We start from the raw sequence: 21,031 nt of genomic DNA, 5'->3' as shown, positions 1-21,031 counted from the left end.
ATAATTAATTGATTTAGACGATAAAGCTCAAAGATTGTAATTTCATTGTAACACAGATAATAGACACAGTATAAAAAATTAGGAATGTCTCTTATTTTCTAATGGATAAGCTTTGTTTGGTTGTATTATACTTAAGATAAATCAGTTTATAATATTAATTATAGACCATACTTAATACTTACATTAAAAGCCATACACAACTCATTAGAATTATTATTTCTTAATTCTTATACTGTTAAAAATATCAACACCTGTAATAAAATTATCTGCACAACGCACTGTGTAGTGCGTCATGCAGAGAAACAGATGAATTGGCGACAGCGATAATAATGACTCACAAATTTTGTTAGTCTCGCTAAAACTCGAGAACAGCCAAACCGAATTGAGTAATACGAAGTTCACCAGGTCATCTAGCACATAATAAACAGTAGCGGGAGCCGTTAGGGGGGGGGGGGCGCTGGGCGACCACCCAGGGCGTCAGATAAAAAGGGCCGCTGAAGGCAAACAAAAGGGGCGCCAATTTTTTCAGCACTACAAGCATCGTGGGTGCCGAAGAAATCTCGCCCAGGGCTCTGTTAATAAATGCTCACACATCATCGTTGGTGTATCACTAATCACTGTATAAATGCTAAAATCTTATGATCAACTTAATAAAAAAACGTTCGATGCATCTGTTTTAGACGTAAACGCGACTACTTGACTAGGTAAATTTTTTTGTAACTTAGGTATAGCTTAAAGACGAAGACTTATTTTGGCTCTATAAAGGCCGATCTCCACGTTGGACCAATATATATAATATCCTTTATAATAATATATATGGACACTTCAACTGCCACACCACGTCAGTCTGGGCCCGTGCTAAGTACCTGAAGGACTTGTGTTACAGGTACCAGACAACGGAGATATACCTATTTGATACTTTTATATTATACTTACATAATATATTTAAGATTTTTAACATGCAATACCTACGCAATACACATATTAAATAGTAAATACACATTATGACCAATAGGAACATGAAAATATTTTGTTCCGTCGGCGGGACTTGAACTCACGACCCCCGCCTGAGCTACTACGCGCTCAACAACTGAGCCACAGAGGTCGTCATCAACGTCGATCATGGTCTTTGAAGCCAGAAGCGTAGCTCCTTAGCGGGGCTCCGTATAAAAATTTGTTTTGGGGGCCTGATTTGGGAGGGTGGGGAAGTTTTTTATTATTTTTTGCTTACGCACATTGGGGGCTCTTGTGGCTTGGGGATCGTATAATTGATAGGGCAGATGCGGCGGTAACTACGCCCCTACCCCCTGTTGACAACACGTTCGTAATCGCCTATATTGGTCCAACGTGGAGAGGCCACATCAAGCCTGGCACACGAATAATGGCTCACAATGAATATCACGAAGACAAGAAGCTTACAAGCATAAAGTTATAAACGTGGGATAACTTTCAGCACGAACGTGCTCAATACCACGATCTCCTAGAGAACCAGCGTTACAAGTTACAACTTATTGTTTGTTGTAAAAAAAGTTTGTTTTGTCATTTTCTATGCGATGTCGGACAGTAAGACATAGATGAAAAACTATTGTATGTCCGACTTCTGAGTCATACGCGTGTAATCTAATGCCCGGTTTCGAAGGTCTTTACTCTTTAGTCTAAGGTTTACCTTTTCACTAGCGCTTTTGATTGGGTAATGTCAGAATATGCAAGCAACAGCGTTGAATGGATAAACTCTTGTCAAATACCTCAGTCCGGGGCCCGGGCATTACACAAATAAGTAGAGTTTGTCATACTTGAAATGACGCGCCCCACTACTTCACTGGTTGCTAATATACGGGTAATTTTGTACTGTTAATACGCAGAAGGGGCGCGTCATTATTGGACAAGCTCTACAACAATTTCACTTCGAATTGAAAAGGCTGTTAACATTAACACAGAAGTCAGGGTTGCCAACCGTAGCATATTAAATCAAATAATAATCTTGTCCACAAAAATTTTTGGCAACCCATTCTAGTGCATCTCTTTGAGTCTGATGGCAGAGTCGTCCCCTGAAATGCGGGTGTCCTCAGTGGCGGCGCTAGACCGCGTCGCCCACTTCGCCGCGCTCGACTCCGCCGCCTGCACGCCGCGGATGCTGCGCCATCTGTAAGTGGGAGTAAATTAGAGTTAGTAAAGACTAAAGGCCCCTTATAGGTTTAAAGAACCTATATGCTAGCTGGGTATCAGACAGAGAGCGGTCGCGCGGTCAAGAGGTTAGTTTTGCGTTCATTGTGTTGTATTACCTAAGTCACATAGAATATATTAAAGGTACTCACACAGCGGGCGTTCTGACCGCCTCAGAATTGCTCCTGTGTGACTGACCGCTCGAACGTTGAATGCGAACGCAGAACGCTTGAACGCGTGACCACTCTCTGTCTGATAGGTCCCTTAGATCGTTTGCGAAAGTAGAGAAGCGAATAGGTTCGTGTTTACAATAACATACAATTGCTAAAATAACGTGTTCTTTCATTCTTCCTTCTTACTGTTCTACCATAAGCATGTCGAATGCGATCCTTAACTTATGCTCAAGTAATCCGTAATCCGAAAAAATTTAGAGCTTTGAAAGTAAAGAATACTAACTAGACCAAAAAACATCATTGAACTAGAGTCTATACTAATAATTAGGGCTAAAATTCGTTGTGGAATGAGCTGAATTTACAAAACAGCCCGATGGAAATTATAATAAACGCTAAAATTCAGGTGCGACATTGCCCCATTTAATCCAACAAGCAATTAATAAGTAGTAAAATATTTCCCGCATAATTTAAGCATTTGTCACACTTTTCTCCAACGCCAGCGACAGGTAATAAATTTTCTTCAATATCAGCCACAGATGATATTGAAGAATTAGCAAAGTCTACGGGTAAATTTACCAGTATAATATAAACCATTCATCTATGGCCGAGGAAAACAAGACATTTTTCACAGTCAGGGGTTCATTATTGATACGAGGCAATTTATTCTTCATAAAAATTAATGACAAGGCGTCGGCCGAATATACTACTAAACTACTCACCTAAGAGAGAAATCGCTCGTAAATATATTCTGTTCCACGAGAAATTTCCCTGAAGTTTTCCCTCGATAAAGGTTAAGGGTTTCTCGGGTATGTTCATAAATCTTTGAAATACTTTAATACTAAATTGATATAAAATATTGCTTATATGGCTGATTCTCCAAACCGCAAAATTAAGTTGACCGGACGTATAAACTACCCGCAGAGTTACATATGTAGACCTTTGTATTTTTTTATAGTAATATAAGGTGTGATCTAACTGGGCCAATTAGGTTCTGTAGAAAAACTTAATTGTAAATATAATTAAAATTAATTTAAAGGTTGAAAAATTGATTCCCTGGACGTGTCCTGTCCCCAGAATTCACTATAAATTCCCAAAAAAATCCCACAAATACGCTGAAATTCTAATTTCAAAGTAAATAAATCGTAAGAGTATAAACAAAATATTTATAAAACAATTGTATATAAACGTATATATCATTATATAAATAGAAAAAGTCATTTTAAGATTTGCCCTGGCTCACATAGTGATTCCCTATACGCTTCACTTGGAGGCTCGTACCTCCCTAGTTATAAGAAGCACGTGGTTGCGGGTGCACAGGGCGGGAGGTTCGGTAGCCCTCTAAACATCATGGAAGGAGGTCACACAATTCGTTGCTCCATTTTCGAGTTACAAAGGAAAATATCTGATTACCTCAACCTTGGTTCCTTACACAATCGATTCCCTATTCGCTAGTTACAATGTTATTTCCAAAGTTAAGTTTGCTTAGACACGATGTAAACGACGATAATGAGTATGGTTTTTAGTTAGACTATTTATTGTTTAACCTACATGCACAGTTTTTGTACACCTCAGGAAAAACTAACTTTTTATTGATTCCCTCTATATACATTTTGATGATTCCCTGGTTATTTTAAGTAGGGAATCAAAATATTTTACATTTATTTACCTAATTGGTACGTATCTGTTTATTTTTACTAAAACAAATTACATTATCTTCATATACTGATACAAATAAATGACACCAATAAGTAAAATATATCAAAAAAAATTTCTTAAAGTCAAAATATTTCAAATAAATTCATTTTCCGTTCATTGTATTTGGTTTTAACGAACAAGTTTAGTTTGAAGACAATTTTATGCATGTTTATATTTAAATTGAACATGTTTATATAGCTGAAAAAGCTTTTTTCTATTAGCTTTGTTGATTCCCTAGGTTAGAAAAATTTAAATCAAAATATCTTCTAAAATTGTGAAGTGAAAAAGGGGCCAAATAGATAATTATTTTTATAATTCACTTAAGAATAATATGCGATTATTGATTTTAAAAAATATGCAGAAATAAAAATGTTCCAGGGAATCAACTAAATAATCCAAATCCGGAGAAATGCCCTTATCTCTTATGACCAATATTTTATGAAACTTCAGCTATTTACATTAGGCAGTAGGTATATTGTTTGAAAGCTTACGTGATTTAGAGTTTCAATTAGCTAAAACCTTAAAAAAATTAATTCAAATCTTTATACTTACTTAAATAAAAATTAATTTTAAATTTTGTCGCTAAATCTCGAAAACTTTTGCTAATTTTAATCTTGAAATGATCAGGAAGCCCTGGGAAGGGGAAAGATTCCTCCTTATGGCAGTCCACCATCATTCTTTTTAAGTTAAACTCTAAAATTACCTCTTAACAACGAGATTCCTGATCTTCTTCTTCCACACAAAGACGAAGAAGATGTAGACGCCGAGCACTATGTTGGCGATGTCGGGCACTATCCAGTACCAGTTGTTGCCCCCCACCGCGAACCCCACCACCTCCGCCGTCCAGTTCACACCCATCACCAGGAACAGCTTCAGGTAGAGGCTGTACCTGTAGTGGAAAATGGGCTTAAGACAGACTGCAAGTTTTTTTTTTTATGAAATAAGGGGGCAAACGAGCAAACGGGTCACCTGATGGAAAGCAACTTCCGTCGCCCATGGACACTCGCAGCATCTGAAGAGCTGCAAGTGCGTTGCCGGCCTTTTAAGAGGGAATAGGATAATAGGGGAGGGTAGGGAAAGGAAGGGAAGGGAATAGTTGAGGGTAGGGAAGGGAATAGGGTAGGGGATTGGGCCTCCGGTAAACTCACTCACTCGGCGAAACACAGCGCAAGCGCTGTTTCACGCCGGTTTTCTGTGAGAACGTGGTATTTCTCCGGTCGAGCCGGCCCATTCGTGCCGAAGCATGGCTCTCCCACGTTAAAATATAGACACCCCTTTCCAATTTATACCGATCTTCAACTTGTGTGCCACATTAGCGATTGAACTTTTTACTTCACAGGCGTAGTGGTCATTACTTCTGCGATTTTGTGCGAGACGAGAGAATGCGCGCGACTTTTTAGTCTCAGAAGTAATGTGTGCATTACGCTCTGGAGTTAAGGTTGAATTTGTTATGTTCAATTTTGGTAAGTCGCTCCGATGCGCTTCGACTCTGCTCTAGTATAAATTGACCCAGGACCCTTATACATTACCTCTGCTTATCCTTCTTCAGCTTGTCACTGCGCGAGGACTCGGAGCCCTTGAGTATGGCGGTCTCCTGGCGGATGGAGCGGATGCGGCACGCGGTGACGGCGAACAGCACCACGTTGCACACCACCAGCAGGAACACCGGACCGAAGAAGTACAGCATCTCGCTTACCCAGTCTGAAACGTAGGTAATATATTACCTCTATAGTTGATGCATAGCCGAAAATTGTAAAAGTCCTGGAAAAGAAAGGTATCTTAATATCTTTTCCAAGGACTTGACGAAAGTAATCCTGTAACAGTGTATAGTGTGTAATATAATAATGTATCTCTCGCGCGATTTACGCATTTCATCGTAACAAAGTTGTGGACATGTTTTTGATGCGTCGCGCTGGGTAAGGAAAGTGTACTAAAAGATATCAGGCTAGGAAGAGGACTCCTATTAGGTAAAGGCTTTTCACACCTTCATATAACCGTGTAGACATAAATACAAATAATACAAAATATATGGACATGTTTATAGTTTATACATATTCTTAGCTTGTTCACTAGCTTATATTTCACATAATATACATGATATTATCATGTCTGCCTAGTCTACAGACGCTAGCCTAAAGTTGTGAAAAGCAGTACGCAGTACCTTAGGAGCATTCTTAGCTAGCTGCAAATGTTACAAGTTTGTAACTCACCAATGAACCAACACCGTCGATGTCCGAAGCCCGGTGTGATGATGTAATCCGGTATATCCTCGTGGAACTGCATCACGGCGGTGATTGTGGTGAGGATGAGGGGCACCCCCCAAGCATAGATCCCGTAGTACAGGAAATGGCGGATGTCCTTCTTCCGGTTGCTGCTGGCGCGGTAGCCGCTGAAATGTTGAAGAATATGCCAACTATTCTTTAGGCCTAGATTACAATCGAGTAGGATGGCGACAGAGTGCTCTCGGCCAATCAAAAAAAAGCACCGAGTACTCGGCCGAGTGCACTGTCTCCACTGACCTCCATTATACAAGTACGCATGGAGGTCAGTGACTGTCTCGCACTGTCTAGGTTTGATCAAGGCATTAGTTGGAACTGAGAAGTGGCAACCTTCTCTTATTAAGACAATAATTATTGTCCCTGGCAATCTTTTTGTTTATAGTTAATCTATAAACAAAAAGGTCTATAGCAATCTTTTCCCGTGCTCCGTTCCGTTTTTTATCGAAACGAAATCAAAAAATTTTAATTTCTAAATCAAAAAATTTAAAAATAAACGGGGAATATTATTTGAAAGGGCTAACTTGAACGCGCTAATCTCTGGAACAGTAGAGAATGTTCCTAATCGGACCAATAGGTCCGATTAGGAACATTCTTTCAGTGTTAGATAGCCCATTTATTGTGGAAGGCTATATAGGTTATATTTTATCACGCTAAGACTAATAGCGGAGAATGTGGAAAAAACGGGGGAAATTATTTGAAAGGGCTTATCTCGCGAACTACTGGAGCAATTTTTATGTTATTTAGCACAGATAAGAAGTAGACCACGTGAAGGATCATAGGCTATAGATTTTAATCATTTTTTCAGTGGCTATATATTTTATACCCGTGCGACGCCGAGGCGGGTCGCTAGTATGTAAATAAAGATTTATGACTAGGTAATTATTCTTGTAAATGGCAAACGCAAGTAAACTTTTGGAATAATTAACATAGTTATTTCTGCGTCACTTTGTAACTATGAGTCTATATTTTAAACGACCTCTACATTTATTTTTCTAGCTGTTGCCATCTACCTAGATTTAAATTAGAGTCTATAAATATGCATTAAATTTAATTATCATCTAATATTTACATTTTTATGTCTGTGTCCAAAATATACATATTTACAATCTATTTAGGTTCAGGTCACACCAAAACGAGTCAAGACGCGATTTGGTGATGCATTAAATTAATATAAATATGAAATATAGTAGTTTCGCTTGAAAATGATTTTATTTTACTTATTGCTTTTTTGCATCGCCCAATAGCGTTTCATCTCGTCTTGTTATCGACCCTTCTTTAATTAAAATTAAGCCTACCTAAACGTAAATAAGCGCTTAAATTATTACGGTATAAAATTAAAAAATTACAGTATACTCGTATGTAGTTAAATTTTAATTACCAAAAACCGCTCGAAACCCAATGATATTCTATGTTACTAACGTAACCCCGAAAGAAATGTAACAAAAAATTAAAGACTACGATTGTGCTACGAAACCGTAGCTCGTAGAGGCCCTACGCCCTACGAGTTCGTAGCCCGTAGGGCGTAGGGCCTCTACGCGCTACGGGCTACGTCGTAGCAATATATAATTCCAAAACTTATGGAACAACGCTTTTTTAAAACCTTTTATTTAACTTGCTCTGTGTGTATGTAAGTATTGTATATTATTATATTATGTTCGGGTGGAATTTTGGAACTCAATTTTGAAGTAAATATATTTAACCGATTGAGCCGAAATTTTGTACACACGTTTTTCCGAAAGTAAACGCTTCACTCATTTTATTCACAAAAAGAAAATGAAGACAAAATATTGAAATTTATTTATTAAAAAGAATTTTTACCACGGTCATGTGTTGAGATACTAAAAACAAGCAATCTCAAATATTCTTAACCTAGAATATTACACGAGTATCGTTTTCTATCAATAGAAGTTTAGGGAAGTAACATAAATTTTATCAATTAAATTATTGTTTTTACCTTTGCAATTGTTGTAAATTTAGCCCTCCCGTCCTGACATCGACAAGCATTACACAAACGGAGAAAATGTTAAAATACTTCATAAAATAAGTACAATAATCACGTGATAAAGTACATTTACAACACAAGCCAACGATATCAACATGCGGTCTTACATGCCAATCGCTAATTAATTATTAAAAGTCATTCATCATAAATAAATAACTTCGTTTAACATTTACTTCAAGTATCTAAATACATATTTAAACTTCTATACTCCACTCGGGCTAACTTGTCGCTAGCGGTCATTGACTCCCTGTAAAAAACTTGTCATTTTCCATATAAAACCACGATTGACAATATCTGACACTTCATTGACAAACGCGGTTTATATGGAAAATGACAAGGTTTTAACAGGGAGTCAATGACCGCTAGCGACAAGTTAGCTCGAGTGGAGTATAGATCTCTAACGACTTTTTGCCCACTCGACTACATGCTTAGCTCCGCACCATAGAAAGAGCTCCTTTCTACGGCAGAACAGACAACGTGACGGACCACCAAATTACAATAATTCTGCCACTTTTTCCCGAAAATTCCGTCAGTGTTTTGAATTCAAATTATATTAATAGTTCAAATTAAAACATATTACAGATTCTTTGCTTTCGCGTTTGTCCTGTTGTCGTGCTCCTGAATGGTTGTATTCATGGGCGTACCCAGGATTTCAGCTAGAGGGGGAGGGGGAGGGGGGGGCTTTGCTGCCCTGTTTCGAGAAGATGGTCGGTCTTGAAACAAATACTTAATCATGAAGTAGTAGTGAGTAGGTAACACGTTTTTAATTCCCACTTGCCAGGAAAATTGGCGTTCATTTTATCTTCTAGGGGAGTCTCCTTACCTGGGTACGCCCATGGTTGTATTTCTTACAGTTTATACAAAAGTTTAACTACTTTATCTACCTACTTTACGGCCTCCTAGACACTGTTCAGTAACTACAAATTCAAAAGAAATAACAATAACGAGTTAATTAGGCCATTAAACTATAAGTAGCTGTGATTAATTTTTATAGCTATCATTTAGTTTGACGTAATATGGACGTAATAGTTAGGACTGGTTAGGACTTAGGACATAGCAGTCGCGCCAAAATGATAAATAAATTATTATGTATGATGTAATACAATGAGCTTATAAGGATAAGGCATCCTAATTCCATTAAGCCCGGATTAAGTTATTGTAACCATAACCAATTTAGTAAAATATGTTGTTTATTATCTTAACCGTAATATTTCATTAGTTTTAAACCGCTTTTAAATTATTGCGTGATACTGCTAATTAATTAATATAACTTTCAAGTTAAAAGTTGTGATTACTTAACCTTAATTACTTAATATGATTAACCTCTAATTAACAAACCCATAAAAAGTGAATTAACTTTACCCTTACAAGACTGTTTTGGCGCGTGACAAAAATAAGGACTGACACCGCCAATATTGTAAATTTTCACTTGAGATATTTCTAGTTTTTTTAAGTCCAGTCTAAATTAGTTCAAATCTCTAAGTATACCGGAATAGCTGATGTAGATGTCAAAACTCTACCATTGAATGTGAACTATCAGAGAAGTTGATTCACAGGCAGCATGGGCAGTCAACCCCCATACCCCACACAGAAAATAAACAATTACACACAGGATAGATATTATAGTTTAATTTATGAATACTTAGTTGGTGTTATGCATTACGCGTTTTAATAAAATCTAATACTTTTCAGTTATTCTACGGTAATACGGCTCGCTTTCAAAAGACCGCTGCGATGCGCGCGGACTTTTTGTTTTGATCGCACTTTTTTTCATGTCGACTAATTTTTTTGTGTAACTTTCTTACGGATATTATGATTGTAGTTAGTTGAAAAAAACATTTTTTTTTAGTTAGGCCCCTTATAGGTCAGAGCTAGGGTGGGGCAAGCAGTGACGGATTAGCCCTTAATCAAATTAAGCAATTGCCTAGGGCATCACGTCTGAGGGGGCACCAGAAGAGTAAAGATTCAAGGACCGATTCTAGTTGAGATACGAATAGGGGGGGCCACAGGCATGAATTGCTTAGGGCATCAAGTAGTCCTAATCCGTTACTGGGGGCAAGCGCCCCAGTTTGCCCCAGTGTGACTACGCCCATGATAGCCGATAGGCAGCTGGTGGACCTACGTAATTTGGTACTCTTATATCAAACCTTCCTATGAATCAATTTCTTCGATGGTTATAGTAAGAAACATCTTGGGTAACAGTTTCAAGTTTTATTTTCTGTCGCCTTCGCCAAAGCCGAATGATTGGCTGAAAAACTTTTATCGCGTGGTCGTCATTAGTTTTGAGGCAGTGATGGCTACTGATGTTTGAAATTCTAGGGAGCATTTTTGATAACAGTAGTAGTCATCGCTGTGATTAATTCGTACGTTTCTGTGTCGGCGTAGACGGTCAGCGGGCGGATAGCGTACTAAAATCAGCCAAAGTACTGATTAAGATTATTTAAAAAAATAAAGGGAATACAATGGGTGACAGACGTGCGAGTAAGTACGCGGACTTATGGCTCGACGATCTTAATCGCCTGTGTGTCAGCAAAGAGCCGCGAGCCTGGGGGCATGGTAATTCAGTGTGGGCGATTCTCGTGTGTCATCGACGCGAGCCAAGTAAGTTCGCGAACTTAAAACCCGCGTGCTTTAAGTTCGTACGTCTATCAGGCCTCTATGAACTACGACGTATGGCTACGGCTAAACAATAATAATAATACCTAGGTAAATACAAAAGAGTGCAGTAAGTACAATACATTCTACACCAACATCGATGTGGAAGGGCCTAGAAACACGAGGCAGCGAGACAGCTTGGAAGAGAGAGTCGAGAAGTGCGACATACCTAGTCTTTGGGGCCTCAGTGCCGTACATACATTTGTGCCTCAGCTAGCGGAGGCCCTTAGCCCGGGCGCGCACTAGCGCCCAAGCCGCAGCGGCCAGGCCGCGGCGGCCATCGAAAGAGCTACCTCACTATAAAACCGCCACAGACCACGCGCACCTGACCGCAACGCGGCCAGCGGCCACACCATACTTTCGATGGCCGCTGCGACCAGGCCGCCGCGGCCTGGCTGCTAGTGCGCGCCCGGGCTTAGGGTCAATTCACGTGGCAACGTGATTCGCGGTGCTATGGCTGTCTATTTCAATTTTAAATGTGTCAATGGAAAAAAGAAATCAGTTAAGTATATAAAAAACCGAGTATCATAATTTTTCATGTGCTGTCAGACATTACATAGAAAAGCCTTTATTAAACAGGTTTAACTGCAAGTCGAATGCTGACATCTTCTCGACCCTCTCACGTATCTACAACGAGCTAGAAAGGGATGGAAAATTGCGAACAGCATGCCACAAACGTTCCGATTTACAAAATAAAAACCTACGAATTTTGTCTGAAACATGGCATTACTGGCACGGCCGTTCTGAAAATGTATTACAGCACTTAAGATTTCATAACAGTTTATATCGAGGTTATAAAAGATAACAAGAGAAATTAACTTCTTAATTAAATTTTACCACTCGAAAAAAGAAAATAATAAAAATCCAAAGAATGTTTATTTTGGTTAATGCTTAATTGACCAAAATAAACAAATTACGTACATAAAACTGACGCAAATCTAATTTCAGAATTATTGAGGTTTTAACGTAAATCTAATTTTAGATTTGAGGTCTTTTTTTAGCGTCGGGTCACACAGATACAACACGTGACGTGAGCGATAAAAATTAAACTTTATTTACTGCACAAATAAGAAATGTAAATTACTAGAAAAATTATTTAAATGTGACCTGACTTCGAATTTGAATTATTTAAAAAAATCTGTGAAATATTGTAGATTATTTTTCCGACCCAAATATCGACCAATAGAATTGAACCATTCGACGTCACGTGGTACAACCTACATGGTATTATACTGATAATTTTTTGAAAATTTTCTCTGGTAGTTGCTATATATAAAAAACAAAACATGATCTTATTTGATTGTTCTTATTTGTTAACTGTACATTTCGTCTCATGGTGCAATTCTATTGGCCGACATTTGGGACGGAAAAATAATCCCCCGAATACCACACGAGCTTCAAAATTATCTGGCGTTCAGTTCATAAATCAAATATTTATAATTTTGAAGCTCTTGTGGTATTATAAGTGAAAATATTTTTACTTAGAGTGATAAAAATAAAAATTTACGCGTGAGAAGGTATTGAGAGTGTATTTATAGAACATTTGGACACATGAATATTTCGATAAAGCTTTTTACAGCAAATCAAAGTATATTTACCTGAAGGTCCGCCATATATCGAAGCACATCACGTTCAGCCAGAAAAAGCTCGTTTGGAATGAGAGGTAAATGATCAGCGCTGAAAGAGAAAAAAATGATAAGAGACCAACATTAATTACTCTGTAATTAAGAGCCTACTGTACCTAAAACGCTAGCCCCGCCTACACACACCGCTATCCTCCAATCGTGATACAATGATTCCATGAATCGTTAAATAAATCTCAATTCAATTTCATTTAAGTCAATCGTCTTCCGGGATCGTTACACTTAGCATAAAACACAGCAAAATTTTACAGCCCGCTCTTAAATCCAGTTTTTTATATATAAGTCCCATACATTATATTATCTGTCAAACTCGACTTCTTTAAATTAAAGTTTAATCAGCTTGACAAGGCTTTAAATGAACGTGGCGAGTAAAGGAACTAACGCTTTTATCATACAAAAACGTCATTTTTGACAGTTCTCCTTTACCAGCAACGCCCCGTCCACGTTCATTTAAAGCCTTGGAGCACTATATGCCTCTGAGTACGGCCGTTAAGCTGCTTGAGCCTGAAGTTAAGATGATGAAGAAATTCGGGCCTTGACTTGTATTGCTAGTAGTAGTAGTTGACTCTTTTAATAATGCGTTAAGGCGACGCCTTGATAATTTGGCTGCAGCGATATCGATTTTCCTCAGCAATGACTAAGGCTAAGAAATTAAAGTTCATTGTCAGTAATCAATAATTTTGATATCTTTGTCTTTAAATTACCCATAGCATAACACGATTGGTCAACTTTTATAACACAATAATCAATCAAAAAGACCTCTGTAAAAAAGGGATTCCTTTTTTGCCATCAGAGGAATGATTTAAGCTTCCAAAATTTGTACATATACATTTGTTCAAGCATAGACTTTAATTTGCCCATAGCTTTTATTATAAAATGTATTTATGGTTTTTAAATTTCGCGACGAAAACCATTTTGTCGCTTACGCCCTTTCCATTTTTTGCTGTTCTATTACTTGTTTTCTATGAGAGGCCGGCTCGGCCTCTCATAGAAAACAAGCAATCTAAAACATATGCAACACGGTTTTTTACTTTAACACTTTTGTCTGCCCGCAGCGATGCGGACTTATGACCGGATAGCGGCCGATGCGGCCTAATGAGATATTTTAGCAATAACTTATAGCTAAAACCTGATAGCTATAGCTCTGTATAAGGTAAGTAGACGTTGTACACCCCAGAGAGATCCGTCATACGCATAGAGCGCTTAACGGCCCCTGTTCGGCCACTGCAGGTACATATTATTGTTGCTTTTTAACATATTTTATGAATATAGTTATAATATTGTCTCGATTTAAACCACAAAAGTTCTTAGCATATAAACTTTGTTTTCATTGTTTTCTATGAGAGGCCGGCTCGGCCTCTCATAGAAAACAAGCAATCTAAAACATATGCAACACGGTTTTTTACTTTAACACTTTTGTCTGCCCGCAGCGATGCGGACTTATGACCGGATAGCGGCCGATGCGGCCTAATGAGATATTTTAGCAATAACTTATAGCTAAAACCTGAAAGCTATAGCTCTGTATAAGGTAAGTAGACGTTGTACACCCCAGAGAGATCCGTCATACGCATAGAGCGCTTAACGGCCCCTGTTCGGCCACTGCAGGTACATATTATTGTTGCTTTTTAACATATTTTATGAATATAGTTATAATATTGTCTCGATTTAAACCACAAAAGTTCTTAGCATATAAACAACAGTCAACAAACAATGCCCCCAAATTGACTCTTCTTAATTGGAACTTATACCAACAGTTGTCTTGTGTTACAGTGTTTGGGGGTCATTAGGCCTGACAAAACACGACCACGCCCGTCATTAGCTATAATGTTACACTCAAAATTACGAAATAATTCAATTGTGGGAGGGCCACGATGACGTGGGCACCGCTATTACAATTTTCACCCAAAAATGTGTCACTCCTCATGTGTTCGGTGACGCCATGTTATGTAGATTGATAACACCCTGTAGGATTCGTTTAATTTATTACTCTATGTCATAGACCTACATTGTACGGCCCGTATGCTGAATATAATACGATTTAATTTTATTTTTAACACCCGACGAAAAAAGATAGGTGTTATTAGTATTTGTATGTAATTCCTAGGCGTTCTTCTTAATCGAGAAAGAAACGAAAAACTCTGGAAAGTTTTTTTAAGTTTATTATATTATACCAGGGACCAGATATAAGTACTAAGTAATTATATATACTGATTACTGAGCAAGAAAGAAACAGTGCTAGTGTAGAATCAGACCATCTAGATTCTAGACTGTTGTTTACCCTTGGCTTCCACTTTCGTATATCAGAGAAGGACAAAACATGGTATAACTATAACGTCTCTATAACTGGTATTTCAATTTCGCAATAACGAGAAAGCTGAAACATTTCTTCACCATTAATCTTCGTTAAACTTTCGCGAGCTTTCTCAAAAGTGCTAACATTGACTGATCAATCCTTGGTGCATATAGTAATTGCTATCAAGACAAAAAAGGATGTGGGCGGAAAGCCCATAGCCTTCTCTAGTGTAAATTTAAAAAAAAAACCTTTGACTTACCCGAAGCATAACACCCGTGCATGCCAACACCAAGTGTCGTGGTATGCAGCTTGAGGTATGCCAGCATGATGTATGCCACTATCAGACCACCAGTGTACGCCATAAGGCACAAGCCATGCAGGTTCCTGAGGTCGGGCACAAACGCGTACACCGCAAATGTCGCTATCAGAAATGGCACTGATATCAGGAGACCTGAAAAAAAGTTTGGATCGGTTCATTATGCAATGTGACAAAGTGTTTTTGAAACACATAGTTGACTGCCTGATGTTCTCTGACCTCCTCATAAAGACTCGCTGATCTGGAACTCTGCAAGTCTGACAATTTTAAATACATCTGCTTGAGCAGTAAATATGGTATAATCAATGTGAATCGACCCTTTGTCATCATCATCATCGTCTTGGTGTAAGCTAGGGCCTAGGGTCAGTTTACATAAATCCATTTTTGCCCAAAACTTCAAATCAAGAGCGTTATTGTGGGAATACATATTAGGTATGTAAGGCAATAAAGTTTATTTGCGGTTTAACACATCCAATTAGGTACATAACCTTTGCCCTTTTATTGGTCCTACGAGAGGCAATTATATGGAGCCCTTTATAGGATATTTTATGGTTAGTAGTATGAATCTAATATTAGATTTAATATCGTGGTTCAACAGTGTGCTGATCGATACCATTTAAACCTCAGTAGCCAACGATAGGTAATAAATTATCTGGCCCGTATGCTGTTTGAATTTTGGAACACACCTTAATTTAAAGATAGTTCAATGAAAAATCTTAATGATGTGTCATCTAAATATACTATCGGAGAAATTGATTCATATGATGGCGGAAATATACGTTTGTACAGTACAGCCAACATATTTTATAGCTTAAACTTTGATGGATTTTAGCTCGGCAAGCGTTCTTAGACCCGGTCAAATTTGTGGCTTGGGGATGTATTCCAGTCAAGGTATCGTAAAATTTATGTGTGTAATTATTCTCTGTCGGTCCGTGACAAGCGTAGTCCATTAGCAAAACACGATAACGCCAAATGATACGTGGATCTCTTATTCGGGTACAAAATTCATCATAATTCTGTTTTGTGTGATTATAAAATACCGTTTTTAGGGTTCCGTAGCCAAATGGCAAAAAGCGGAACCCTTATAGATTCCGTCTCGTTTTTCACGTCCGTCCGTCCGTATGTCACAGCCACTTTTCTCCGAAACTATAAGAGCTAATATATAATTCTCCGAAACTATTGAAACTTGGTAAGTACATGTAGCCTGTGAACCGCATTAAGATTTTGATACAAAAATGGAAAAATTATTAAAAATTTTAGGGGTCTCATAGGTACAACTGAAACAAAAAAAATATTTTCATCTAGCCTAGGCGTGTGGGGTATCCATGGATGGGTCTTCAAAAATCATTTAAATATTGAGGTTTCTAGTAACATTTTTTTCTAACCTGAATAGTTTTCGAGAGAGACTGTTCCAAAGTAGTAAAATGTCCCCCCCCCCTCTAACTTCTAAATTAGGGGCATGATAAGTATAAAAAAAATATATGATGTACATTACTATAAAAACTACCAACGAAAATTTGTTTCAACGAGATCTAGCAAGTAGATTTTTTTATACGTCATAATTTAACTTTCATTAAATTAACTGAAATCTAAAAACCGGTCGGGCCACGCGCATTATAGGGTTCCGTACCGTACTACGGCACCCTATAATGCGCGTGGCCCGACACGCACTTGGCCGGTTTTTAGATTTCAGTTAATTTAATGAAAGTTAAATTAAGGTTTAGTACCGTTATTTTTAATTGGTTAATGACAGGACATTTTAACATGTTTTACACTATACTAACAACATCATCTCAGTTACGTTTAAAGGAATTTGAACGAAAAGTTCCTTTATACTTCGCCGAATGCATTTTTTTTAGTTGATCGACTATTACTCAATAACGAAAAAATAAAATAATATTATGAAGTCTTCTTAGCAGTAATAGTTTTCCTTTTAAATTCAGCATATTTCCTACTCTCGTGAATTTCTTCACATTTCTAGAAGCAACCATTTAGCTGGTAGAAGGGGGGGGGGACTTTTTCCACTTTAAAACTTAATATTTCACAAATGGATCCCTAAATCGGAAAACGATCGATGAATACTCATAATATTTTTAAAAAGCCTATGCAACGACACCCCACACGATGGGATGGGCGCAAAAAAAAATCATCCCCGTTTGATATTGTGTGGGGTGGTGTATTTTTTTTTTTGAGATTTTATACAGTACCATTTTGTCGGCATCATTAATATGTGTATTCATGCCAAATTACAGATTTTAGGTCCTATAGTCTCTGAGCAAAACCGCGGACAGACAGACAAACAGACGGACAGACATACAGACAGACAGACGGACAGACCGAAACTATAAGGGTTCCTTGTTGACTACGGAACCCTAAAAATAAATCAAAAACCTTTTACTTTCATAAAAATATTGCTTCTGCGGAACCCTTGATGGGCAAGTCCAACTCGCACTTGGCCGGGTTTTTTTTAGATAATTGATCAATTTTTACAAAAACAAAAATCATTCTACACCAATCAATCAATTTAGACGTGGGAGAGCCATGCTTCGGCACGAATGGGCGTGCTCGACCGGAGAAATACCACGTTCTCCCAGAAAACCGGCGTGAAACAGCGCTTGCGCTGTGTTTCGCCGAGTGAGTGAGTTTACCGGAGACCCAAACCCCTACCCTATTCCCTTCCCTTCCCATCCCTACCCTCCTCTATTATCCTATTCCCTCTTAAAAGGCCGGCAACGCACCTGCAACTCTTCTGATGCTGCGAGTGTCCATGGGCGACGGTAGTTGCTTTCCATCCGTTGAAGGAAATGAATGAATGAATGAATGAATGAACGTTGCGTCAAAATTCGTGTATCTCGCGGCGCACATTTTTATTAAAAGTATCCTTTGTCCTTCCACGGAACTTCCATAGCAAATTTCAGCAAAAGCGGTTCAGCGGTTGTGGCGTGAAAAGGTGACAGACAGACTCAATTTCGCATTTATTATAATATTAGTAATTTAGTATGGATATCCGCGATTTTTCCACACCTCTCTACTTCTATGCTATTATAGCTATAGGTAGCTCACCAACAGCATGTCCGATGAACAGCAGCTCGTCCTGTTCCTCCTCCTCATCAGGGTAGCAGACACCGGCGACCAGGCGCTGCGACCGGCTGTCGGTCATCGTCTCCATGCAGAACCTCGACGCCGGGTACCAACGGTGAAAGGTGTAGGAGATCTCGTAGAGGGTGCCATTCTGGAATGGGAATTTGTGGAGATGTTGCCTGTTTTCACCAACGGTCTCCTAACGCTAAGTGTTCCCTAGCGATCTTTGCGGGTCAAATATCTCTTATAACACATTTAAAAAAAAAAAGTAATGTTTTGCAAAAGTTCTTACGCCCTAAGGACGAACGTGACACACAAAAATTCGTGAAATCTTGAAGGGTATGTACCCAGGGGACCACTTAGCGTTAGGAGGTGGTTGGTGAAAACAGGCATGAGTATCTTATGATATTTATCTTTGTGATTTGATGTATTATTGTTTGTGTGAGTGATTTCCCAATAGGTAGGTATAGTGCGACAATATTTGTAATGGTTTTTGAGTTTCTTGGTATATTTTTTATACACTGTCTTATTCTTTTTTAAACAAAGACTATTTATAAAACCATTAGCTACTGTGTATGTAGATACCTTTATAAAACCATTAGCTACTAGGTATGTAGAGACCTCTTATAGGCACCTTACCCCAGACAGTATACTGTTTGATAACTTCTTATCTAACCATGCTCAAATTAGATTTGAGCGCTCTACTATACCCAACTTGCTTTTTGCCCGTAGTTTGCACTAGAAGTCGACTAGAAAAACTCAAAAATCGTTAGGTGACGGTACGTTTGAAAACATTACTCCAGCAAATTTTTATATATTAACAGTTTAATAGCAAATATCTGTGAAACATTAAAGCCGTCTGCTAATCTTATCTTGAACTAAGTGACCCATAGTCGAAATAACGTTCGTTTGTAAAAATCCAACCGAGCGATAAAGACGTAAACATTTTATTCATGGACAGAATGTTACTTCAAGCAAGATAAGGTGGCATTGATCCATTTTACAGTGGGACGATGGCCGATAACTCAAATGCTACTCAAATTAAAAGGCTCTCGAGACGCAACGCCCTACGACTAACCCAAAAAATCAAACATCGTCCTTCTCTCTTCACACTCACACCCGTCTTTCATATGCCAGGTGAAAAAGGACGACGCGGATTCATTGCCAAATTAGTTTTTTTCTCAATAAGAATTATTATTTTTTAACAAAAAATTAAAACGTAGTTCGAAACGACTTCCAAGGTAAAAACAATAAGAATATTAACTAAAAAGTATTAAATAATTCTTTCTCTAATAGAGACATTGGTACATTGCAGCCTTTAGTCGCCACTACAGCCTTTAGTCTACATTGCAACCTTTAGTCTACATTGCAGCCTTTAGTCGTCACTGCAGCCTTTAGTCTACATTGCAACCTTTAGTCGCCACTGCAACCTTTAGTCTTTATTGCAACCTTTAGTCGCCACTGCAGCCTATGGTCGCCACTGCAGCCTTTAGTCTACACTGCAGCCTTTAGTTGCCACTGCAGCCTTTAGTCTACATTGCAACCTTAAGTCGCAATTGCAACCTGTAGTATACATTGCAACCTTTTTGCAACCTTTAGTCTACATTGCAGCCTTTTTGCAACCATTAGTCTACATTGCAACCTTTAGTCGCCACTGCAGCCTTTAGTCTACATTCACACACCATTGTTATGGTAGAATGTACAGAATCTTTTGTTATGACTTAATACTATCTTTGTACTGCATTCTTGTGAATAAAGAATTATGAATTATGAATTACATTGCAACCTTAAGTCGCAATTGCAACCTTTAGTCTACACTGCAGCCTTTTTGCAACCTTTAGTCTACTACATTGCACTGCTACCTTAAGTCTATTGCAGCCTTTAGTCTACATTGCAGCCTTTAGTCGCCACTGCAGCCTTTAGTCGCCACTGCAGCCTTTAGTCGCCACTGTAGCCTTTAGTCTACATTGCAGCCTTTAGTCGCCACTGCAGCCTTTAGTCACAATTGCAACCTTTAGTCTACATTGCAACCTTTGGTCGCCACTGCAGCCTTTAGTCACAATTGCAGCCTTTAGTTGTCACTGCAGTCTTTAGTCTACATTGCAACCTTAAGTCGCAATTGCAACCTTTAGTCTACATTGCAGCCTTTAGTCGCCACTGCAGCCTTTAGTCTACATTGCAACCTTAAGTCACAATTGTAACCTTAAGTCTTAATTGCAGCCTTTAGTCACCACTGCAGCCTTTAGTCTATATTGCAGCCTTCAGTCGCCACTGCAGCCTTTAGTCACCACTGCAGCCTTTAGTCGCCACTTTGGCCTTTAGTCTACATTGCAGCCTTTAGTCGCCACTGCAGCCATTAGTCTACACTGCAGCCTTTAGTCGCCACTGCAGCCTTTAGTCTACACTGCAGCCTTTAGTCTACACTGCAGCCTTTAGTCTACTTTAGTACTCGTAGGTAGTGGCCTTGCACCTAGATGCAAGATAGTATAATGTTATGGGTATCTTCTGTAGTTTTTTTTTAAATAAAAAATTATCTATTCTATTCTAACAACTAAGCCTAAGTGCATTTGACAAAAACAAAATGTTTCCTAACATGGTTTGTACCATGTTTGTACTAATAATATTATGTATTCAGCTGTGACATGGTTTAAAATCTACATACGCAAGCAAAAGTGAAATGGACATGCAATCTAAATAGTTGGAACTTGGAAGGTTTTTCATGTTTGTTAGA

At 38.4% G+C, this 21,031-nt stretch overlaps 1 protein-coding gene across 1 annotated transcript in view; it reads right to left on the bottom strand.

Annotated features, from left to right (window-relative positions):
- Window positions 1–956: 956 nt before the first annotated feature.
- Window positions 957–21,031, bottom strand: part of LOC121733037 (G-protein coupled receptor Mth2-like) — a 38,766-nt gene continuing 18,691 nt past the window's right edge. Inside the window, exons 2-8 of the mRNA XM_042123125.1 lie at window positions 18,283–18,451; window positions 15,163–15,354; window positions 12,566–12,644; window positions 6,242–6,420; window positions 5,561–5,732; window positions 4,735–4,920; window positions 957–2,143 (exon numbers count right to left, since the gene is read on the bottom strand). Coding sequence (XP_041979059.1) covers window positions 2,011–2,143; window positions 4,735–4,920; window positions 5,561–5,732; window positions 6,242–6,420; window positions 12,566–12,644; window positions 15,163–15,354; window positions 18,283–18,451 — 1,110 coding nt within the window. The 3' untranslated portion in view covers window positions 957–2,010. The remainder of the gene's footprint in view (window positions 2,144–4,734; window positions 4,921–5,560; window positions 5,733–6,241; window positions 6,421–12,565; window positions 12,645–15,162; window positions 15,355–18,282; window positions 18,452–21,031) is intronic.

The sequence above is a fragment of the Aricia agestis genome, chromosome 13 (genome assembly GCF_905147365.1).
Source record: "Aricia agestis chromosome 13, ilAriAges1.1, whole genome shotgun sequence".
In the NCBI taxonomy this organism is placed as follows: domain Eukaryota; kingdom Metazoa; phylum Arthropoda; class Insecta; order Lepidoptera; family Lycaenidae; genus Aricia; species Aricia agestis.
This window is presented reverse-complemented; position numbering and strand designations above follow the sequence as displayed.